We start from the raw sequence: 18,715 nt of genomic DNA, 5'->3' as shown, positions 1-18,715 counted from the left end.
AGCATTCAATAAATACTATTGAATGAATGAATGAATATGAAGAGGGAGGGCATTCCAGGCCAGAGGCAGGACGTGAGCGAGAGGTCAGCGAAGAGATGGACGAGCCCGAGGTATAGTGAGTTGGTCAGTATTTCAGAAGTGAAGTGTTCAGGCTGGATTGTAATAGAAGAGCAATGAGGTGAGGTAGGAGGAAGGAAGGTGATAGAGTGTTTTAAAGCAGACGGTAAGGAGTTTGTTTGACGTGGAGGTGGATGGGCAACCACCAGAGATTCCTGAGGAGTGGGGAAACGTGGACTGGATGTTTTTTGTACAAAAATGATATGGGAAGCAGAGTGAAGTACAGCCTGGAGTGGGGAGAAGGCAGAAATCAGCAAGAAGGCTGATACAGTATTCAAAGCGGGCTAGGCTAAGTGCTTAGCTTAAGGTCATAGCAGTTTGGATGGAGAGGAAGGGTGGATGTTCACAATGTTGTGAAGGTTAAACTGACAGGATTTAGTGATGGATTGAAAAAGCATCTACCGACTCTGTTTTATTGTGCTCTCCCAAGTGCTTAGTACAAGGCAATTCACACTGTAAGCGCTCAATAAATACCGTTTGATTCTGCCGTAACTCTTATTTTCCAAACACGTTTAGAACGGGGTAGAGCTGGACTGACAGTGGCAAATTAGTCTGTGAGCCCGTCATTGGGCAGGGATTGTCTCTGTTGCCAAATTGTACATTCCAAGCGCTTGGTATAGTGCTCTGCACGTAGGGAGTGCTCAATAAATACTACCGAATGAATATCTGGGTGGCATGAGGAGTCATGAATAACGCCAAGGTAAAAGGCTTGTGAGACAGGAAGGATGCCTTTCTCCGGGTCCACACTGGAAAGTTATGCTCCCCCTGACTATTCCGGGGCCTCTTCCTTTCCTCTTGAGCAGGACAAAAAGCACAACATTCCCATTCATTCTCTTCATCCTCCCCATTCCCCCCCCCCCCAATGCTAGCCTGTACTCTCCCCAGTTTTTTAATAGTATTCATTATATGTTTACTACGTGCCGGGCACTGTATTAAACACTGGGGTAGAGTCAAGCTGATCAGGTCGGACAGTCCGTGTCCCACACGGGACTCGTAGTTTTAATCCCCATTTTTCAGATGAAGCAGAGAAAAGTGACTTGCCCAAGCTCACACAGCAGACAAATGGCAGACCCAGAAATAGGACTTAAGTCTCCTGACTCCCAGGCCCACCTTCCTTCCACTGTGCCTCGCTGCTTCCCACTTTTCTCTCCTTGGGTCAGTAAAACAGGGTCTGAACAACCTCGCCAAATATCTCTGAGAGACCTAAAGCAGCATGACTCTCCTATCGGATCTGCATGACCCGCTGTTCTCTGCTAAAGGGAATATCCCCCGAAGGGTCACACAAAGGCTCAACAACAAAGCCAACGCCATTGGCTCAGGCAGAAGTGGATCTTTTTAGCCTCCACTGATCAGAAATGCTCACTGAACACTGTTCAACCAGTTCCTCCTGTTTCTGTGCATTCCCATTAGGACCCGTGGAGGCTGCCTCCTTCTCCCCTACCCGCAGGAGCTAGTGGGCGGCTGTGCTCTATTCTGCTCACACTCCACTTCTCCCAGCCTTTCTGCTCAGTGACCTTTGGGAAAGTCATTAAGGCCCTAACAGACTCTGCTACCCTCACTCTTCTAAGCAGCCACACTTCCCCACCAAAGCGCATTTTGGGCCCTGGCTGAGCTCAATAATAATAATAATAATCCTCTGACACTCACCTCCTCACCGTCACCCGTTCATGCCTATCCCGCCGTCGACCCCTGGCCCACGTCCTCCCGCTGTCCTGGAACGCCTTCCCTCCTCACCTCCGCCAAACTCTCTTCCCCTCTTCAAAGCCCTACTGAGAGCTCATCCCTTCCAAGAGGCCTTCCCAGACTGAGTTTCCCCTTTTCCCTCTCTGCTCCCCCCTGCCTTCTGCTCCCTCTCCCTTCCCCCCCTACCTCCCTTCAGCTAAGCCCCCTTTCCCTCTGCTCCTCCCCCTCCTCCTTCCCCTCCCCTCAGCACTGTGCTCATTAGTATATATTTTTTATTACCCTATTTATTTTGTTAATGAGGTGTACATCCCCTCGATTCTATTTACCGTGATTATGTTGTCTTGTTTTTGTCTGTCTCCCCCGATTAGACTTTAAGCCCATCACTGGGCAGGGATTGTCTCTGTTGCCAAATTGTCCATTCCAAGTGCTTAGTACAGTGCTCTGCACATAGTAAGCGCTCAATAAATACTATTGAATGAATTTGTTAAGCGCTTACTATGTGCCAAGCACTTTCCTAAGTGCGGGGGTAGATACACGGTAATCAGATTGTCCCACGTGAGGCTCACAGTCTCAATCCCCATTTTCCAGATGAGGTCACTGAAGCACCGAGAAGTGAAGTGACTTGCCCCAAAGTCACACAGCTGACAGGTGGCGAAGCCGGGATTAGAACCCATGACCTCTGGCTCCTAAGACCGTGCTCTTTCCATTGAGCCACGCTGCTTCTCAACTCTTCCAGAGCTGCTCACATAAAGATTGGCCCCTGCATGCCAGAGAGCAAGAAGGTGAATTTCGGGCATCAGCCTTGGACGACGCCTAGGAGCGGAAGCATGGCGTAGTGGATCGAGCACTGGCCTGGGAGTCGCAAGGTCATGGGTTCTAACCCTGGCTCCGCCACTTGTCTGCTGTGTGACCTTGGGCAAGTCGCTTCGCTTCTCTGGGCCTCAGTTACTTCATCTGGAAAATGGGAATTGAGACGGTGAGACCCACGTGGAACAGGGACTGTGATCGACCTGATTTGCTTGTATCCACCCGTGTTTAGTTCAGTGCCTGGCACATAGAAGCGCTCAACAAATACCATAATATGATGATGACGAACAACACACACTGCTGCTGCAACAGCACTAGGAATAAGGAAGCCTGGCATGGGGTAAGGGCTATGGGACCAGATCGGAATATACTTATTTAATCAGTTTTTGCCTGATGTTTCTTAGTTGCATTGGTACTTTCACTCTCGTTCCTATTCCTACTGCATATAATTTGGGTCAGAGTCCTCTTTTAGATTATAATTTGAGAGCGGGAACTGTCTAGAACAGTGTATTAACCCACAACCAGTACTCAAATACTGATGATGAAGGGAGACGGAGTGGACTGCACGCCTGGGATGTGTTTGGAGGGCATCCTTCTGGAATGTGGCTTTGTAACAGAGACAGTGATCTGTGGGGTGCGTAGGCATATTTGAAAAGCAAAATCTTTTGCAGAAATGGTTGGGGGGAGAAGACAGAGTTTTGGCTACTTTAGAGAAGCAGCGTGGGCTGGTGGCCTGGGAGTCAGACGACCTGGATTCTAACCATGGCCTGATGGGTAACCTTGGACATGTCACTTCAACTCTCTGTGCCTCAGTTCCCTCAACTACAAAATGGGGATTCCACACCCGTACTCCCTCTACTTAGACTGTGAACCCCGTGTGGGACCTGATTATCTTGTACCTAACCCACCGTTTAGTACATTGCTTGGCATAAAGCTCTTAAACACCACAATTATTATTATTATGATTCAACAGAACTCACCTGCCCTCCCCTAACTTTCCTATCATTGTAGACAATACCACCATCCTCCATCTCACAAGCTCACGACCTTGGCGTTATCTTCGATTCGACCCTCTCATTCAACCCACATATTCAATCTGGCAACAAAGCTTGTCGGTTCTACCTTCGCATCTCTAGAATCGACTTTTCCTCTCCATCCAAACTGCAACTACACCAATCCAAGCACCCCTCCAATCCCGCCTTGATTACTGCATCGGCCTCCTCACAACTCCCTGCCTGCTGGCTCTGCCATCTGCCCTCCACATTTCACTTGACTGTTTTGTTATCCGTCTCCCCCATTTAGACTGTGAACCCGTTGTTGGGCATGGATTGTCTCTATCTGTTGCCAAATTGTACATTCCAAGCACATAGTACAGTGCTCTGCATATAGTAAGCGCTCTATAAATACGACTGAATGAATAAATGCCTAGATCATTTCCCTGAAAAAACTTCTTTTCAGTCCATAGTTCCCCACGCCTCAATACCATCCTAAGGTTGTCCCTCCACTTCCATATCCCATCTGTCCGTCTCCCCCGATTAGACTGTAAGCCCGTTAAACGGCAGGGACTGTCTCTATCTGTTGCCGACTTGTTCATCCCAAGCGCTTAGTACAGTGCTCTGCACATAGTAAGCGCTCAATAAATACTATTGAATGAATGAATGAATTCAATCAGCTCTCCCGTTCCTACCTTACCTCACTGGACTCATACCACGTATCTCCACACTTTATTCCTTCAACCCCAACCTACTATCTGTACTCTCCATCTAGTCCATCTTGCCACCAACCCCTTGTCCTCCCTCTGGCCTGGAAATCCCTCTCCTTCACATCCAACAGAGAAGCAGCGTGGCTCAGTGGAAAGAGCCCGGGCTTGGGAGTCAGAGGTCATGGGTTTGAATCCTGACTCTGCCACTCGTCTGCTGTATGACTGTGGACAAGTCACAACTTCTTTGTGTCTCAGTTACCTCATCTGTAAAATGGGGATTAAGACTGTGAGCCTCATGTGGGGCAACATGATTACCCTATATCAACCCCAGTGCTTAGAACAGTGTTCTGCACATAGTAGGCGTTTAACAAATACCAACATTATTATTATTATTATTACCATTTTCCCCTCCTTCAAAACCCTATTAAAATCACATCTCCTCCAAGAGGCCTTCTCTAGGCCCTCATTTTGCTCTCCCTGCATCGCCTAAGCACTCGGATCTGTATCCATTAAGCACTTGATATCCATCCCACTCTCAACCCCACACATACATATCCTTAGGCTGCCATTTCTCCTCTCTGTAATTTAATGTCTGTCTCCTTCTATAGATTGCAAGCTCCTTGTTGGCAGGGATCATATCTACGAACTCTATTGTATTATTATTACTCTGCCAAACCTTAACTACAGTGTTCTCCACCCAGTAAACACCCCATAAATACCAATGATTATTGAGTGCTGTGTAGGTGTTCTGGTGAACACGGGCCATCCTACTGGATCGTGGGAAAACACTGCTTAATCTGGAAAGGGCGGTCAACTTGGAAATTCCAAGTCTGTCATTTCAAGTTATCAAGTAAAAATAAAATCTGTGTTTTCGATTTTTAAAGGGAAATACGTGTGATAGGATGGCACCGGTAGGCTGTTTTTTCAAATAACTTGCAATGACAATGTTAGGCAGTGTTGTTGTCACAGGTCTGATCTGTTGTCTGTCTCCTCCGTTTAGACCGTGAGCCTGCTGTCGGGCAGGGATTGTCTCTATCTGTTGCTGGATTGTACATTCCAAGCACTTAGTACAGTGCTCTGCACATAGTAAGCGCTCAATACGACTGAATGAAAATGTCACTGCTCGTTCAGTGTCACTAGGAATTTAGATGTCAAAACCTCACAGTGGCTTCAGTCTCATTACAAATTAAGCACTGTAATGTGGTTTGATAAAGAGAGATGGTGCCATGGGGGGAGGATTTGCTAATTTAGAAAGCAAAATTTAGATGATGAGCCCCATGGGAGACAAGGACTATCCAACATGATTACCTTCTATCTACTCCAGAGTTTAGAATAATGTTTGACATGGAGCACAGTAATAAGCACCAAAAGACAGAATGTACATTTTGTTTTAAGGAACACAATATGACAGAATTTGCTTCAAATAATGGAGGCAGTCATCCAAAACATATGAAGATGACCAATCTCTTCTAAACTCCTACTGATTTTCGTGACTTCCAGGTTAAGAAAAAGTCAACAAAGTTTCTACTGATATTAACCTAATAAAGGCCAAATTAAAAATGAATGAAAGTGGGTGGATTGGACATGGAAATTCTGATAATGCTCATATTACCATGACACCCCCTTCTCACTCCTTGGTGGGGGAATTTTTTTCAAGGTACTAAGCTAATTGAAAATTAAGTGTTTCCGTGCATTTCCATATAAATTAAAGTGGAGAACTGACAACTTTCTTTTGCCAACAAATCAGAGCTGTGATTCAGCCATATGCCAAGGCCAGTGCCAAAGACTAATGGCACATGGTTATGATTAGCAAGAAATTTCAATTTTGAGACGGGGATTAAAATTGGATTGCAAATTGATAAATACAATTGAATGCTTGGATGAATCTGTAGCACATAAATGAGAAAATGGAAAAGAACAAAAGAAACTAAGAGTCAATCCTCTCAGTTTAAAGAAGTGGGAGAGTTTCATACAAAAAAATTTTTTTTGGGTATTTGTTAAGCGCTTACCTTGTGCCGAGCACTGTTCTAAGCGCTGGGGTAGATCCAGGGTAATCAGGTTGTCCCACGTGGGGCTCACAGTCTTAATAATGGTATTGATTAAGCGCTTACTATGTGCCAAGCACTGTTCTGAGCACTGAGGGAGATACAAGGTAAGCAGGTTGCCCCACGTGGGGCTCCCAGTCTTAATCCCCATTTTACAGCTGAGGTAACTGAGGCACAGAGAAGTTAAGTGACTTGCCCAAAGTCACACAGCTAAGTGGCAGAGCCAGGATTAGAACCCACGACTTCTGACTCCCATGCCTGGGCTCTTTCCACTGAGCCATGCTGCTTCTCCCATCAGGTAGCAGTTATCTTCCTACTGCTTTCACTCTCATAAGCGTCAGGCATAATATCATCCAACACACTGACAGCTTCCATCTCATCCACCCGATCACTGGAAATTTATGAGGATGATGATGATGATGTCGGTATCTGTTTAGCACTTACTATGTGCCGAGCACCATTCTAAGCGCTGGGGGAGATACAGGGTCATCAAGTTGTTCCTCGTGGGGCTCACAATCTTAATCCCCATTTTACAGATGTGGAAACTGAGGCCCCGAGAAGTTATGTGACTTGCCCAAAGTCACCCAGCTGACAGCTGGGGGAGCTGGGATTAGAACCCATGACCTTTGACTGCTAAGCCCGGGCTCTTTCAACTGAGTCACGCCACTTCTCGTTTACAGCGTGGCCACAGGAGGCTCAGCACTGTTTTAGGAACAGGTTCACTAAGAGTTAAGTCACAAGCATGCAGGAAGCAGCCAGAGGGAGGAGAGGAGAGGCCATTTGAATGGAAGGTAAGAGGTACAGCCAAGGAGACAAAACATAAAAAGCAAAGACGCCATGTTGTTTCAGCAGGGAACTAGACCCAACCCTGCAAGTCGGGGAGAAAAGAACACCAAACAATCACTACTTGTGGGTGAGTCGGACCCCTCAATCGGGAGTCTAACGTGCAGCAACAGCCATAAAGGCTGACCAGGTGCTGGTAATTAGCAGGAAGGGGGTGGAAAACAAAACCAAAAGCAGAGTTTTCTCACTCCATAAAGCCTTAGTGTCCCCACACCTGGAACTACTGCATGCGATTCTAGAATCCACGTTAGGAAGAGCGTAACAGGACCGGAAAAAAGTGCAGAAGGGCAACCAAAAAAAGCTTCTTTATGAGGGCAGCCTGACAGGGCTGGATCTCCACCGACTGAAGAGACCCAAGCTGGGGGCGTGGGGGTGGGGAGAGACACAGCATTATTATTATTACAATTATTAATCATATTTATTGAGCGCTTACAGTGCACAAAGCAATGTACTAAGCACTTGGGAGAGTACAATATAACATCAAACCATTTGCTGCACACAACAAGCTCACAGTCTAGAGGGGGTAGACATTAATATAAATAAATAGATAAATAAATAAATTACAGATATATACAGGGTGATTGTACATTGCTGGTCCACAAATCCCAAACACTGGGTTGGGAGCATGAGAGGAAACTCATTTTAAAGCTTGAGCGTGGTGGTCCAAGACTAACCAAAAAAAACCACCAAAAAACGTTTTTCTACAGTGGGTAATTGGCTTATGGGATCATTTACTATTCTCCCTGCTACTTAGATCGTGAGAGGGCAGGGACTCTATCTGGCCTAATTAACTTATATCTACCCAGAACTTAAAACAGTGCATGACACATAGTAAGAGCTAAACCAATATCATAAAGAAGTGCAAACATCTGGGCTCGGAGGAATTTAGATAAATGAATGAGTAAGCAACTTGCACTGGATTATTGGAGGGAATCACCAGGGATGTTAAATGGTGCTTCCTAAACAATTGGATCAATATCCTGTAAATGGTTCCTGCTGACAAAGTCACACCGAATAGGGGACTGGGTGGATCAATGGTCTAAAACCAGTAATAACACCACCTATATGGGAAGGGGGGAGGGATGGTGTTTGCATTTCGGGAATTTTTGCAAAAGGAATTAGGAAGGTCCCTAAATAAAAGGGAGGTGGGCCAAGGAATTTGAAAAGGAAGTTGGTCTGCAAAACATCCAAGGGCACTTGTGGGATGTCAGGACTTCTGCCTTGGTTAAAAATGAGGACTGTACACTGAAAACTCATTGTGGGCAGGGGGTATGTCTGCCAACTCTGTTGTACTGTATTCTTCCATAATTTACTAAAGTGTTCTGCACATAGTAAGAACTCAGTACCACTGACTGATTGAGGACTAAGCAATAAATGTTCTCTGCAAAGTGGATCTGAGCTACCGAGAGTGGAGTTGAAGCACATCTGAAAATCTGGGAACTCATGGAAAAAGTTAGGAGAGTAAAAAGCAAATAAGGCGGAGAGCCAGATATAGACAGAGAGGGATGAAAGATGCTCTAGGCCTGTCAGCTGACAAACAAATTCGACCAGTTTTTACCCCAAATCTGGTTCTTGTTTGAATTTAAAGTGATTTCAGGATAATCCAACCTACTCATATTTTTTTTTATCACATTATTAAGAAATTGAGGAAATGGATGTCCATCCCAGGAGACCCTTTCCCCATCTGCCCACCCACCATCCAAGTTGATGTTTGTTTAGGTACTAGCCTCACCTAGTCAAAAGCTTATTTTCATTATGATCTAGAATCAGCTTACTGATTTTCATCCATTAAAAAGGAGGTATCTGAAGATTGAAAGCACTTAAGATCACGCAGGTGTCTTCACGTTTTTCATTCCATCTTTATTCTCACCTATTGAGATCACTGGGGAAATGTACTTCTTTCTTGTAGCAGTAAATCAATAAAAACATACTTTGACTTCACTTAATCAGAGAAAAGGATAGGTCCTTTCTGTCAATGGAACCTTCTGTGTTTGTGTTGCAAAGGGAATTGCTATAAACTTATACGACCTACTCTTTTTTTAAAAAGAAAGTCATAAAAACTGAAGAGCAATATCTAAACACCTTAACTGAATGCAATCAAGCTATAGAAATTCTATAAGATTTAACTATATACAAAATGGTTTTTCAATCTAGAAAGGAAAAAGACTAAGATTTGCCAAATTTGCAATGTAGTAATTTCCACTTTAAACTTCTGATACAAGATTATATTTACTGCTCCTTGGAGAAAGCCAGAAGAGAAGCGCTGTAATGCTTTAAACAAAAAACCCCAAAAAACTCAACAATTGTTTGTAACGAAACTCACCCATGAGCTTATTGCTTCTAAAAATGATTTACAACACTATAAACCACAAATCCAATCTTTCTGGACCAACATATTTTGGCTGGAAAATAACAGTATTCATGCTGCCTTTCTTTGGTTTTACAAATATGTTTGTGTACTTTTCATTTGAAAATGTTCTAGAGAAAAGGATGCACCACACACACAAAACAAAGAAAGCTCAATACAGAGTTTAACATTAAGAGAATGAAAGACTGAATTCCTGAAACACAGATCACAGATCAGGGTCATTTACTGATGGTCTCCAATGCATATTATCTGTTACTGATCTCAAAAAGGAACTAATATAAGTTTAACATCTTCCCTTAGACAAATATAAAATTTCTTAGCTTTTTACCATAAATGCATCAAATAAACCTCTGCACTTTTAACACTGACACAGTCCCGGCCACAGAATTTGAAGTTGAAATAAAGATTATACGTTTAGTATGGGCACCAAGTTTACTCACAGAGTAAGGTATAACTTGGAGGGAAAAAATTAAATCATCTGAACTGATATTAAAATCATATCTCTTCCAAGAACCCTTCCCTGATTAAGCTATCATTTCCCCTACTCCCTCTCCCTTTTGCATTGCCTATAAACTTGGATCTGTACCTTTTAAGCAACTGAAATCCACCCCTCCCTCAGGCTCACAGCACTTATATACTTACCCATTAATTTATTAGTACAGAGCCTGGAACATAGTAAGCGCTTAACCAATACCATAATTACTATTATTTTAATGTCTGTCTCCCCCTATAGACTGTGAGCTCCTTGCGGGCAGGGAACATGTCTACCACTCTATTGCACTCTGATCTCCTAACCACTGAGTACAGTACTTCTTGCCACAATAGGCACTCAATAAATACCACTGATTGATTAAACTGTTGTGAAAATACAGTTCCCTGCCAGGAAAATTGTCAAGTAATAATAATAATAATATTTAAGCTCTTATGCACAGCACTGTACTAAGCACTGGGCTATATACAAGATAATCAGGTCCCGCATGGGGCTCTCAATCTAAGTAAGATGGAGAAGTACTGAATACCCATTTTGCAGATGAGGGAACAGAGAATTTCCACTGAGAATTTAAGTGATTTGCCCACAGTCAAGCAGGAGTGACATGGGTGAGCCCACACTAGAGACAACCATAAAAGTACAAATTTTTAGTGGTATTTGTAAAGTGCTTACCATATGTCAGGCACTGTACTAAGCACCGGGGTAGATACAAGCTAATCATGTTGGACACAATCCACGCCCCACATGGGGCTCACAGTTTTAATCCCCATTTTACAGGTTAGATGACTGAGGCAGACAAGTTAAGTGACTTGCCAATGGTCACACAGCTGACAAGAGGTGGAGGCCGGATTAGAATCCAGGTCACTAGGCCACACTACTTGTGCACCACCTTTCTTTCAGAGTGTTTATAAGGAGATCTTGTTAATCCTTACAACTCAGGTAAAATAAAGCAGACTATTTTACTGAGTAAAACTGAAACAACTAAAATAAGTGCAACACTAAGATCACACAAGTCAGTAGCAGTTCTGACTCAAATTCAGCTTCCTGGCTTTAAGGCCCAGGCTCTAAACGAGAATCAAGCGACAGATGAGTGTTTGGTAAGGAGAAAAAATACTTACTACAGGGGTGCTTGGTACAAAAAGAAACGCATTTATTAAATCGCTAGATTAACAAAGCTTTTCCTTTAGCCAAGGCATCCTCGGACAAAGAATAATTTCACCAATTTTAGAATACGATAGTGAAAGTTCAAATCCTTGAATAAACTTCAAAGGAATATGAATTTCCCACATCATGAATAAAATCCCACAAACCAATAAAGAACCAGATAACTTGGAAGTCTAATTAACCAAACAAAGATAATATCTTTGAATACAGAAGTTAATAAGCTTCCCCGTTGGGGATATTGTCATGATCCTTTGTAAAAAAAACATTGAACTCTGGAAACCAGACCCTTATCTTCCTTCCTAAATCTAGCTCTCTCCCTAACCTTTGGTCATCTCTGTCACTAGCCTCTCTCAACCTTGGAGTCCTATTGACCTCATCTCACTCTCATTCACTCCCCACCTCCAATCCATCACCAGATCCCACCATTTTCCCTTCCTGCAATTTCACAGGTCCTTCCATGCCTGTGATCTACCAAAGCCCCTCCTCCCTCCTCTAATCTAGCACTGGTGCTATAATGGCAGCTCCCTTGCTGATCTCATTTTAGGGCTCACTGCTCCCCCTCCTCAAAAAAGTATGTCCTTCTGAGGTCTCCAATGTCCTCCAACATTCAACCCAAGCTTCTGATCCCCGCTTTCAAGACTTCCTCAAGAGGCCCTCTTCATGTCAGCTCGTTGCCCCCAATCAATTCTTGCTACCATCACCATCCTCCTCTGGCACTGAGCTCTTGCACCATCGTGCATGAATAATTTGAATTGTGAAAGCTTTAAGTGCTTACCTTTGAATTTAATGTCCAGACCACTAAATTCCAATTCAACTCCTTGAAGCGCTTCTCCCAGGGTTTCATGGTAATGGCTGATGCTTTTTTTGGATCCCACACAGAAGGGAAGTGAGAAGTATTTATATGTTTCTTGGCGATTGTGATATGGTCCTACGGTATTCATCCACAGAACAACTTCTTCTTTATCTAGGTACTAAGGAAAAAGCACATTAGGAGACGTGAAAACTCCAAAGCCGAACTCAGGTCAAAGTACTTGCTATTTATGTTAGGTAAGAACAGCTATATGCTATTTGGAAAACATTTACTCCCTGGAAATAATACATTAGGTACTCTGGAAGGACATTTATTGTTCAACTCCTCAAAGGGGTGTTCGGTGGATAGCCACCATGCACTTCGTGGTCTAAGCGAATTAATGCCCCTCCCACAATTATTAACCTACTACCAGGGTCACCGGAAAAAGAAGGCCCAGTGTGTTTAAAACTTCAACTACAATACACCAAAATGTTTCCTCAGTATTTTCGAAAATTATAAATGTTATGAGAGAAGGTGAGTTCAGAGAAATGTAACCTACAGCAATAATAGCAATCATTAAAAAAGCCGCAATTCTACCAGCCTGCCAAAGTGGAAAGATGGAGGGAAGGAAATAGAAATCAAAAACACATTTTGAATAGTTCAGCAATTCCAATGAGTAGATGTAAACTGTAATGTCCTTTATTCAACTGAACAAAAATCTCTAATTGGCTTATTTGGCAAGCCCATAAAATAACTCTCCTTGAACGCTGACAGATGCATTGAGGGCTCATTATTAGCAAAATTGGCACTGGCAAACTGAAATGAGGAGGATTCCAATCCCCACCCTCAAATTCCCTCTTAAATATATCTGACCCCCTAAATACATATTTGTTTATATTTTCTGTTGAAGTTATCGCACCCCTGGAATTTCAGTCAGGTTTTCCACATATTCAAATGCTTTTACTGCTAACATATTTTAAAGGACAATTGGCTGCAGAGAAATTTCAGACAACCAAATGCTCCTGAAAGCAGGAGTAAGTAGATTTGAGGGGCTGTGGTACCCTCCTGCTGCCAGATGCCTAGCCAGGAGGCAATGGGGTCAGAAGTCATTAGATTCGTTCATTCATATTTATTGCACGGCGCAGTACTGTGAGCCCGTTATTGGGCAGGGATTATCTCTGTTGCCGAATTGTATATTCCTAGCGCTTAGTATAGTGCTCTGCACATAATAAGCGCTCAATAAATACGACTGAATGAATACTAAGTGCTTGGGGCTAGTCTCTGGCAGTTGAAAAAGATAGTCCAGTATGCAGACCAGTTCTAAAAATGGCACATCCAAAAGAGGAAGGGACAGCTTGGTCTAGTGGAAAAGGCACACATCTGGGAGAAAGGAGATGAGGAGTCTAATCATGCTTCTGCCACTTGCCTATTGTGTACCCTTGGACAAGTCACTAAATTTCTCTGGGTTTCTGTTTTCTCATCTTTATAAATGGGGATAAGGTACCTGTTTCTCCCTCCTTCTTAGACTGAAAGACTCTTGTGGGACAGGGCTTGTGTCCAAACTTCTTAGACTGTATCGTCTTAATCTCTTCCTAAAATAACATCTCCTCCGGGTGGCCTTCCGTAATTAAGCCCTCTTTTCCCTAACGTCCTCTCCCGCCGCATCATCTATACACTTGGATCGGTGTCCACTGGAGCAGCGTGGCTTAGTGGAAAGAGCTTGGGAGTCGGAGGTCATGGGTTCTAATCCTGCCTCTGCCACTTGTCAGCTGTGTGACTTTGGGCAAGTCACTTCATTTCTCTGTGCCTCAGTTACCTCAGCTGTAAAATGGGGATGAAGCCTGTGAGCCCCACGTGGGACAACCTGATTACCGTGTATTTACTCCAGTGCTTAGAACAGTGCTTGGGACATAGGCAGCGCTTAAGAAATGCCATTATTATTATTAAGCACTTGCTATTCACCCCATGCTCAGTCCCTCAGCACTTAAGTACACATCTGTGAGCCCATCGATGAGATCGTGAGCCCGTCATTGGGGAGGGATTGTCTCTGTTGCCGAATTGTCCATTCCAAGCGCTTAGTACAGTGCTCTGCACATAGCGCTCAATAAATACAATTGAATATCTGTAAAATTTATTTATATTAATGTCTGTCTCCACTCTAGATTCTCAGTTCATTGTGGGCAGGGAACAAGTCTACCAACTCTGTTGTATTCTACTCTCCCAAGGGCTCAGTACAGTGCTCTGCACACAGTAAGAGCTTAAACAACTCCAGTGGTTGCCTATCGACCTCCGCTCCAAACAAAAACTCCTCACTCTAGGCTTCAAGGCTCTCCATCACCTTGCCCCTTCCTACCTCTCCTCCCTTCTCTCTTTCTACTGCCCACCCCGCACGCTCCGCTCCTCCGCCGCCCACCTCCTCGCCGTCCCTCGATCTCGCCTATCCCGCCGTCGACCCCCGGGTCACGTCCTCCCGCGGTCCCGGAACGCCCTCCCTCCTCACCTCCGCCAAACTGATTCTCTTTCCCTCTTCAAAACCTTACTTAAAAATCACCTCCTCCAAGAGGCGTTCCCAGACTGAGCTCCTCTTCCCCCTCTACTCCCTCTGCCATCCCCCCTTTACCTCTCCGCAGCTAAAGCCTCATTTTCCCCTTTTCCCTCTGCTCCTCCACCTCTCCCTTCCCATCCCCACAGCACCGTACTCGTCCGCTCAACTGTATATATTTTCGTTACCCTATTTATTTTGTTAATGAATTGTACATCGCCTCGATTCTATTTAGTTGCCATCGGTTTTTACGAGATGTTCTTCCCCTCGACGCTGTTTAGTGCCATCGTTCTTGTCTGTCCGTCTCCCCCAATTAGACTGTAAGCCCGTCAAACGGCAGGGACTGTCTCTATCTGTTGCCGACTTGTTCATCCCAAGCTCTTAGTACAGTGCTCTGCACATAGTAAGCGCTCAATAAATACTATCGAATGAATGAATGAATGAATAAATGTCATTGATTGTCTCTGTCATGGTATAATAATGTTGGTATTTGTTAAGCGCTTACTATGTGCAGAGCACTGTTCTAAGCGCTGGGGTAGATACAGGGTAATCAGGTTCTCCCACGTGAGGCTCACAGTTAATCTCCATTTTACAGATGAGGGAACTGAGGCACCGAGAAGTTAAGTGACTAGCCCACAGTCACACTGTGCTTGGCACATAGTAAGCGCTTAACAAATTACTATTAGGGGAGATGATGTGTACACTCCCTTTATGCCATTTTTAATAATGTTGGTATTTGTTAAGCGCGTACTATGTGCAGAGCACTGTTCTAAGCGCTGCAATCGATGCCTAGAATTCCTTAACTCCCATTCTCTCCTAGACCCCCTCCAATCTGGCTTCCGTCCCCTCCACTCTACCGAGACTGCTCTCTCTAAGGTCACCCGTGACCTCCTTCTTGCCAAATCCAATGGCTCCTACTCCATTCTGATCCTCCTTGACCTCTCTGCTGCCTTTGACACTGTCAACCATCCCCTCCTCCTCCATACCTTATCTCACCTTGGCTTCACGGACTCTGTCCTCTCCCGGTTCTCCTCTTACCTCTCTGGCCGATCATTCTCGGTCTCCTACGCTGGAGCCTCCTCCCCCTCCCATCCTTTAACTGTTGGAGTTCCTCAAGGGTCAGTTCTTGGCCCTCTTCTGTTCTCCATTTACACTCACTCCCTCGGTGAACTCATCCGCTCTCACGTCTTTGACTACCATCTCTACGCAGATGACACGCAGATCTACATCTCCGCCCCTGTCCTCTCCCCCTCCCTTCAGGCTCGCATCTCCTCCTGCCTCCGGGACGTCTCCACCTGGATGTCGGCCCGCCACCTAAAACTCAACATGAGCAAGACTGAGCTCCTCATCTTCCCTCCCAAGCCCGGTCCGCTCCCAGACTTCTCCATCACCGTGGATGGCACGACCATCCTTCCCGTCCCGCAGGCCCACAATCTCGGTGTCATCCTTGACTCATCCCTCTCGTTCACCCCACACATCCTATCCGTTACCAAGACCTGCCGGTTTCACCTCTACAATATCGCCAAAATCCGCCCTTTCCTCTCCACCCAAACGGCTACCTTACTATTACGGGCTCTCGTTATATCCCGGCTAGACTACTGTGTCAGCCTTCTCTCTGACCTCCCTTCCTCCTCTCTCGCCCCGCTCCGGTCTATTCTTCACTCCGCTGCCCGGCTCATCTTCCCGCAGAAACGATCCGGGCATGTCACTCCCCTTCTTAAACAACTCCAGTGGTTGCCTATCGACCTCCGCTCCAAACAAAAACTCCTCACTCTAGGCTTCGAGGCTCTCCATCACCTTGCCCCTTCCTACCTCTCCTCCCTTCTCTCTTTCTACCGCCCACCCCGCACGCTCCGCTCCTCCGCCGCCCACCTCCTCGCCGTCCCTCGGTCTCGCCTATCCCGCCGTCGACCCCCGGGTCACGTCCTCCCGCGGTCCCGGAACGCCCTCCCTCCTCACCTCCGCCAAACTGATTCTCTTTCCCTCTTCAAAACCCTACTTAAAAATCACCTCCTCCAAGAGGCGTTCCCAGACTGAGCTCCTCTTCCCCCTCTACTCCCTCTGCCATCCCCCCTTTACCTCTCCGCAGCTAAAGCCTCATTTTCCCCTTTTCCCTCTGCTCCTCCACCTCTCCCTTCCCATCCCCACAGCACTGTACTCGTCCGCTCAACTGTATATATTTTCGTTACCCTATTTATTTTGTTAATGAATTGTACATCGCCTTGATTCTATTTAGTTGCCATTGTTTTTACGAGATGTTCTTCCCCTTGACGCTGTTTAGTGCCATTGTTCTCGTCTGTCCGTCTCCCCCGATTAGACCGTAAGCCCATCAAACGGCAGGGACTGTCTCTATCTGTTGCCGACTTGTTCATCCCAAGCGCTTAGTACAGTGCTCTGCACATAGTAAGCGCTCAATAAATACTATTGAATGAATGAATATAGGGTAATCAGGTTGTCCCACATGGGGTTCACAGTCTTCATCCCCATTATACAGATGAGGTAACAGACACAGAGAAGTTAAGTGACTTGCCCAGTCATACAGCTGACAAGTGGTAGAGCCAGGATTCGAACCTGTGACCTCTGACTCCCAAGCCCGGGCTCTTTCCACTGAGCCACGCTGCTTTTAGTGCCGCATTAGTTGCAGCCACTTAAAGTAATTGAAACTGGGATTTGTAGGCCACAACAACTGACTCTACGGACCACCTATGGCCAGCGGGTCAGCAACTGCACCACACAATCACCTATATCAAACGCTTCTCTACCTTCGTTAATCTCTTCCTAAGATCCCTTAGTGCCTCCCTTACCCTTTCACGATGAAAGCTAAGCTCCCAATCACAGGCTCCTGAATCTCTAACCAGCCGGTCTCCTCCGACACATCCCATGACACCAATCGCTGAGATGGGCTTCCTTATCCCTGCTACCCCATCTCCCACTTCCAAGATCAATAAATGGGCATTGAGAAAACACTGGGAACTAATACTGAAATGTAAAAGTTCGGCAGCAACTTGGGGTGGGGGAAGAAGCGTGACTATACTAGGCAATCAGAGCACTAGCACCCTTCTAGGCAAGGGAAAAGGAGAGCAATAAAGAAAGAATAGTTTACAAAAGGCAGGTACGTAAGGTGAAAACCTTTCAGGATTTCCTAAATAAGACCCTCCACTCTTAACTATTAAAATAAGGCTTGAAGAAATGTGTAACACACAGAATCTTATATACCAAGTATTCTTTAATAAAAATTCAAACACTAAACTGCACGCTTAAGGAAGTGAATGCCAAAGGTCTACATAACCAAGCCAGATCACTTGGCAAAGCACATAATAAGTTCAAAGTCCCATCAAACAATACCTTGAGGGAGAAACAAAGAATAAAGAAAGCCACCATATTTACAGATAGAAAAATGTTCTTCCTTCCCAGAAGGTGGGCAGTTATTTTGGTCATGGGCCATTTTCCTCTTTTGGTGTTTGTTAAGCCCTTATGCACTGTACTGAGCATTGGGGTGGATACAGGCAAATCAGGTTGGACACAGGCCCTGTCCCACGTGAAGCTCATAGTCTCAATCCCCATTTTACAGATGAGGTAACTAAGGCCCAGAGAAGTGAAGTGATTTGCCCAAGGTCACACAGCCGACAAGTGGCAGATTCAGAATTAGAATCCGTGACCTTTTCGGTCCCAGGCCTGTGCTCTACCCACTACACCATGTTGCTTAGTGGACCCAAAGGTGGGGCAAGGTCTTGGACTAATCCTAACTCGTCCCAGGCAAAAGTGGCTCCATTTGAACTATGGGGTACTCTGCCCACCTCTGCATTTCACTCATCACAGCAATGAGGAGCAAATCCACTTGGGTGGACAAGAGTGAGTGTGTGTATGTGTGTGTGTACACACTTGTATATTTGCAAAGAAGCCTCCACTGACAACAAAGATTACCCCAGAGTGCAAGTCACCTCTCCGAGTCACACCTGGAGAGTTTCCAGTCCTCCACCAGTCTCGACTACGGGAAGGAGAGTCAAGCAGAGGCCTGTTCATTCCTTTCCTGGCTTGGGCAGTGGCTAGCGAGGGGAAGGCAATCTGCTACAAGTCACAACTCACCCGTGCTGGGCAGCGGCGGCAAGGGAGAGAGTCAAGGGCGGAGACTCAGGTTTTTGCGTGGAAGGAGGCAATGGTAAA

At 45.3% G+C, this 18,715-nt stretch overlaps 1 protein-coding gene across 1 annotated transcript in view; it reads right to left on the bottom strand.

The window, feature by feature from the left end:
- Positions 1-18,715, bottom strand: part of TM9SF3 (transmembrane 9 superfamily member 3) — a 101,336-nt gene that overhangs the window by 63,530 nt on the left and 19,091 nt on the right. The window contains exon 2 of the mRNA XM_029059825.2: positions 11,995-12,190. Coding sequence (XP_028915658.1) covers positions 11,995-12,190 — 196 coding nt within the window. The remainder of the gene's footprint in view (positions 1-11,994; positions 12,191-18,715) is intronic.

This window comes from Ornithorhynchus anatinus, chromosome 3 (genome assembly GCF_004115215.2).
Source record: "Ornithorhynchus anatinus isolate Pmale09 chromosome 3, mOrnAna1.pri.v4, whole genome shotgun sequence".
In the NCBI taxonomy this organism is placed as follows: Eukaryota; Metazoa; Chordata; class Mammalia; order Monotremata; family Ornithorhynchidae; genus Ornithorhynchus; species Ornithorhynchus anatinus.
The sequence above is the reverse complement of the archived record's forward strand: the minus strand, read 5'-3'. Positions and strand labels throughout refer to the sequence as shown.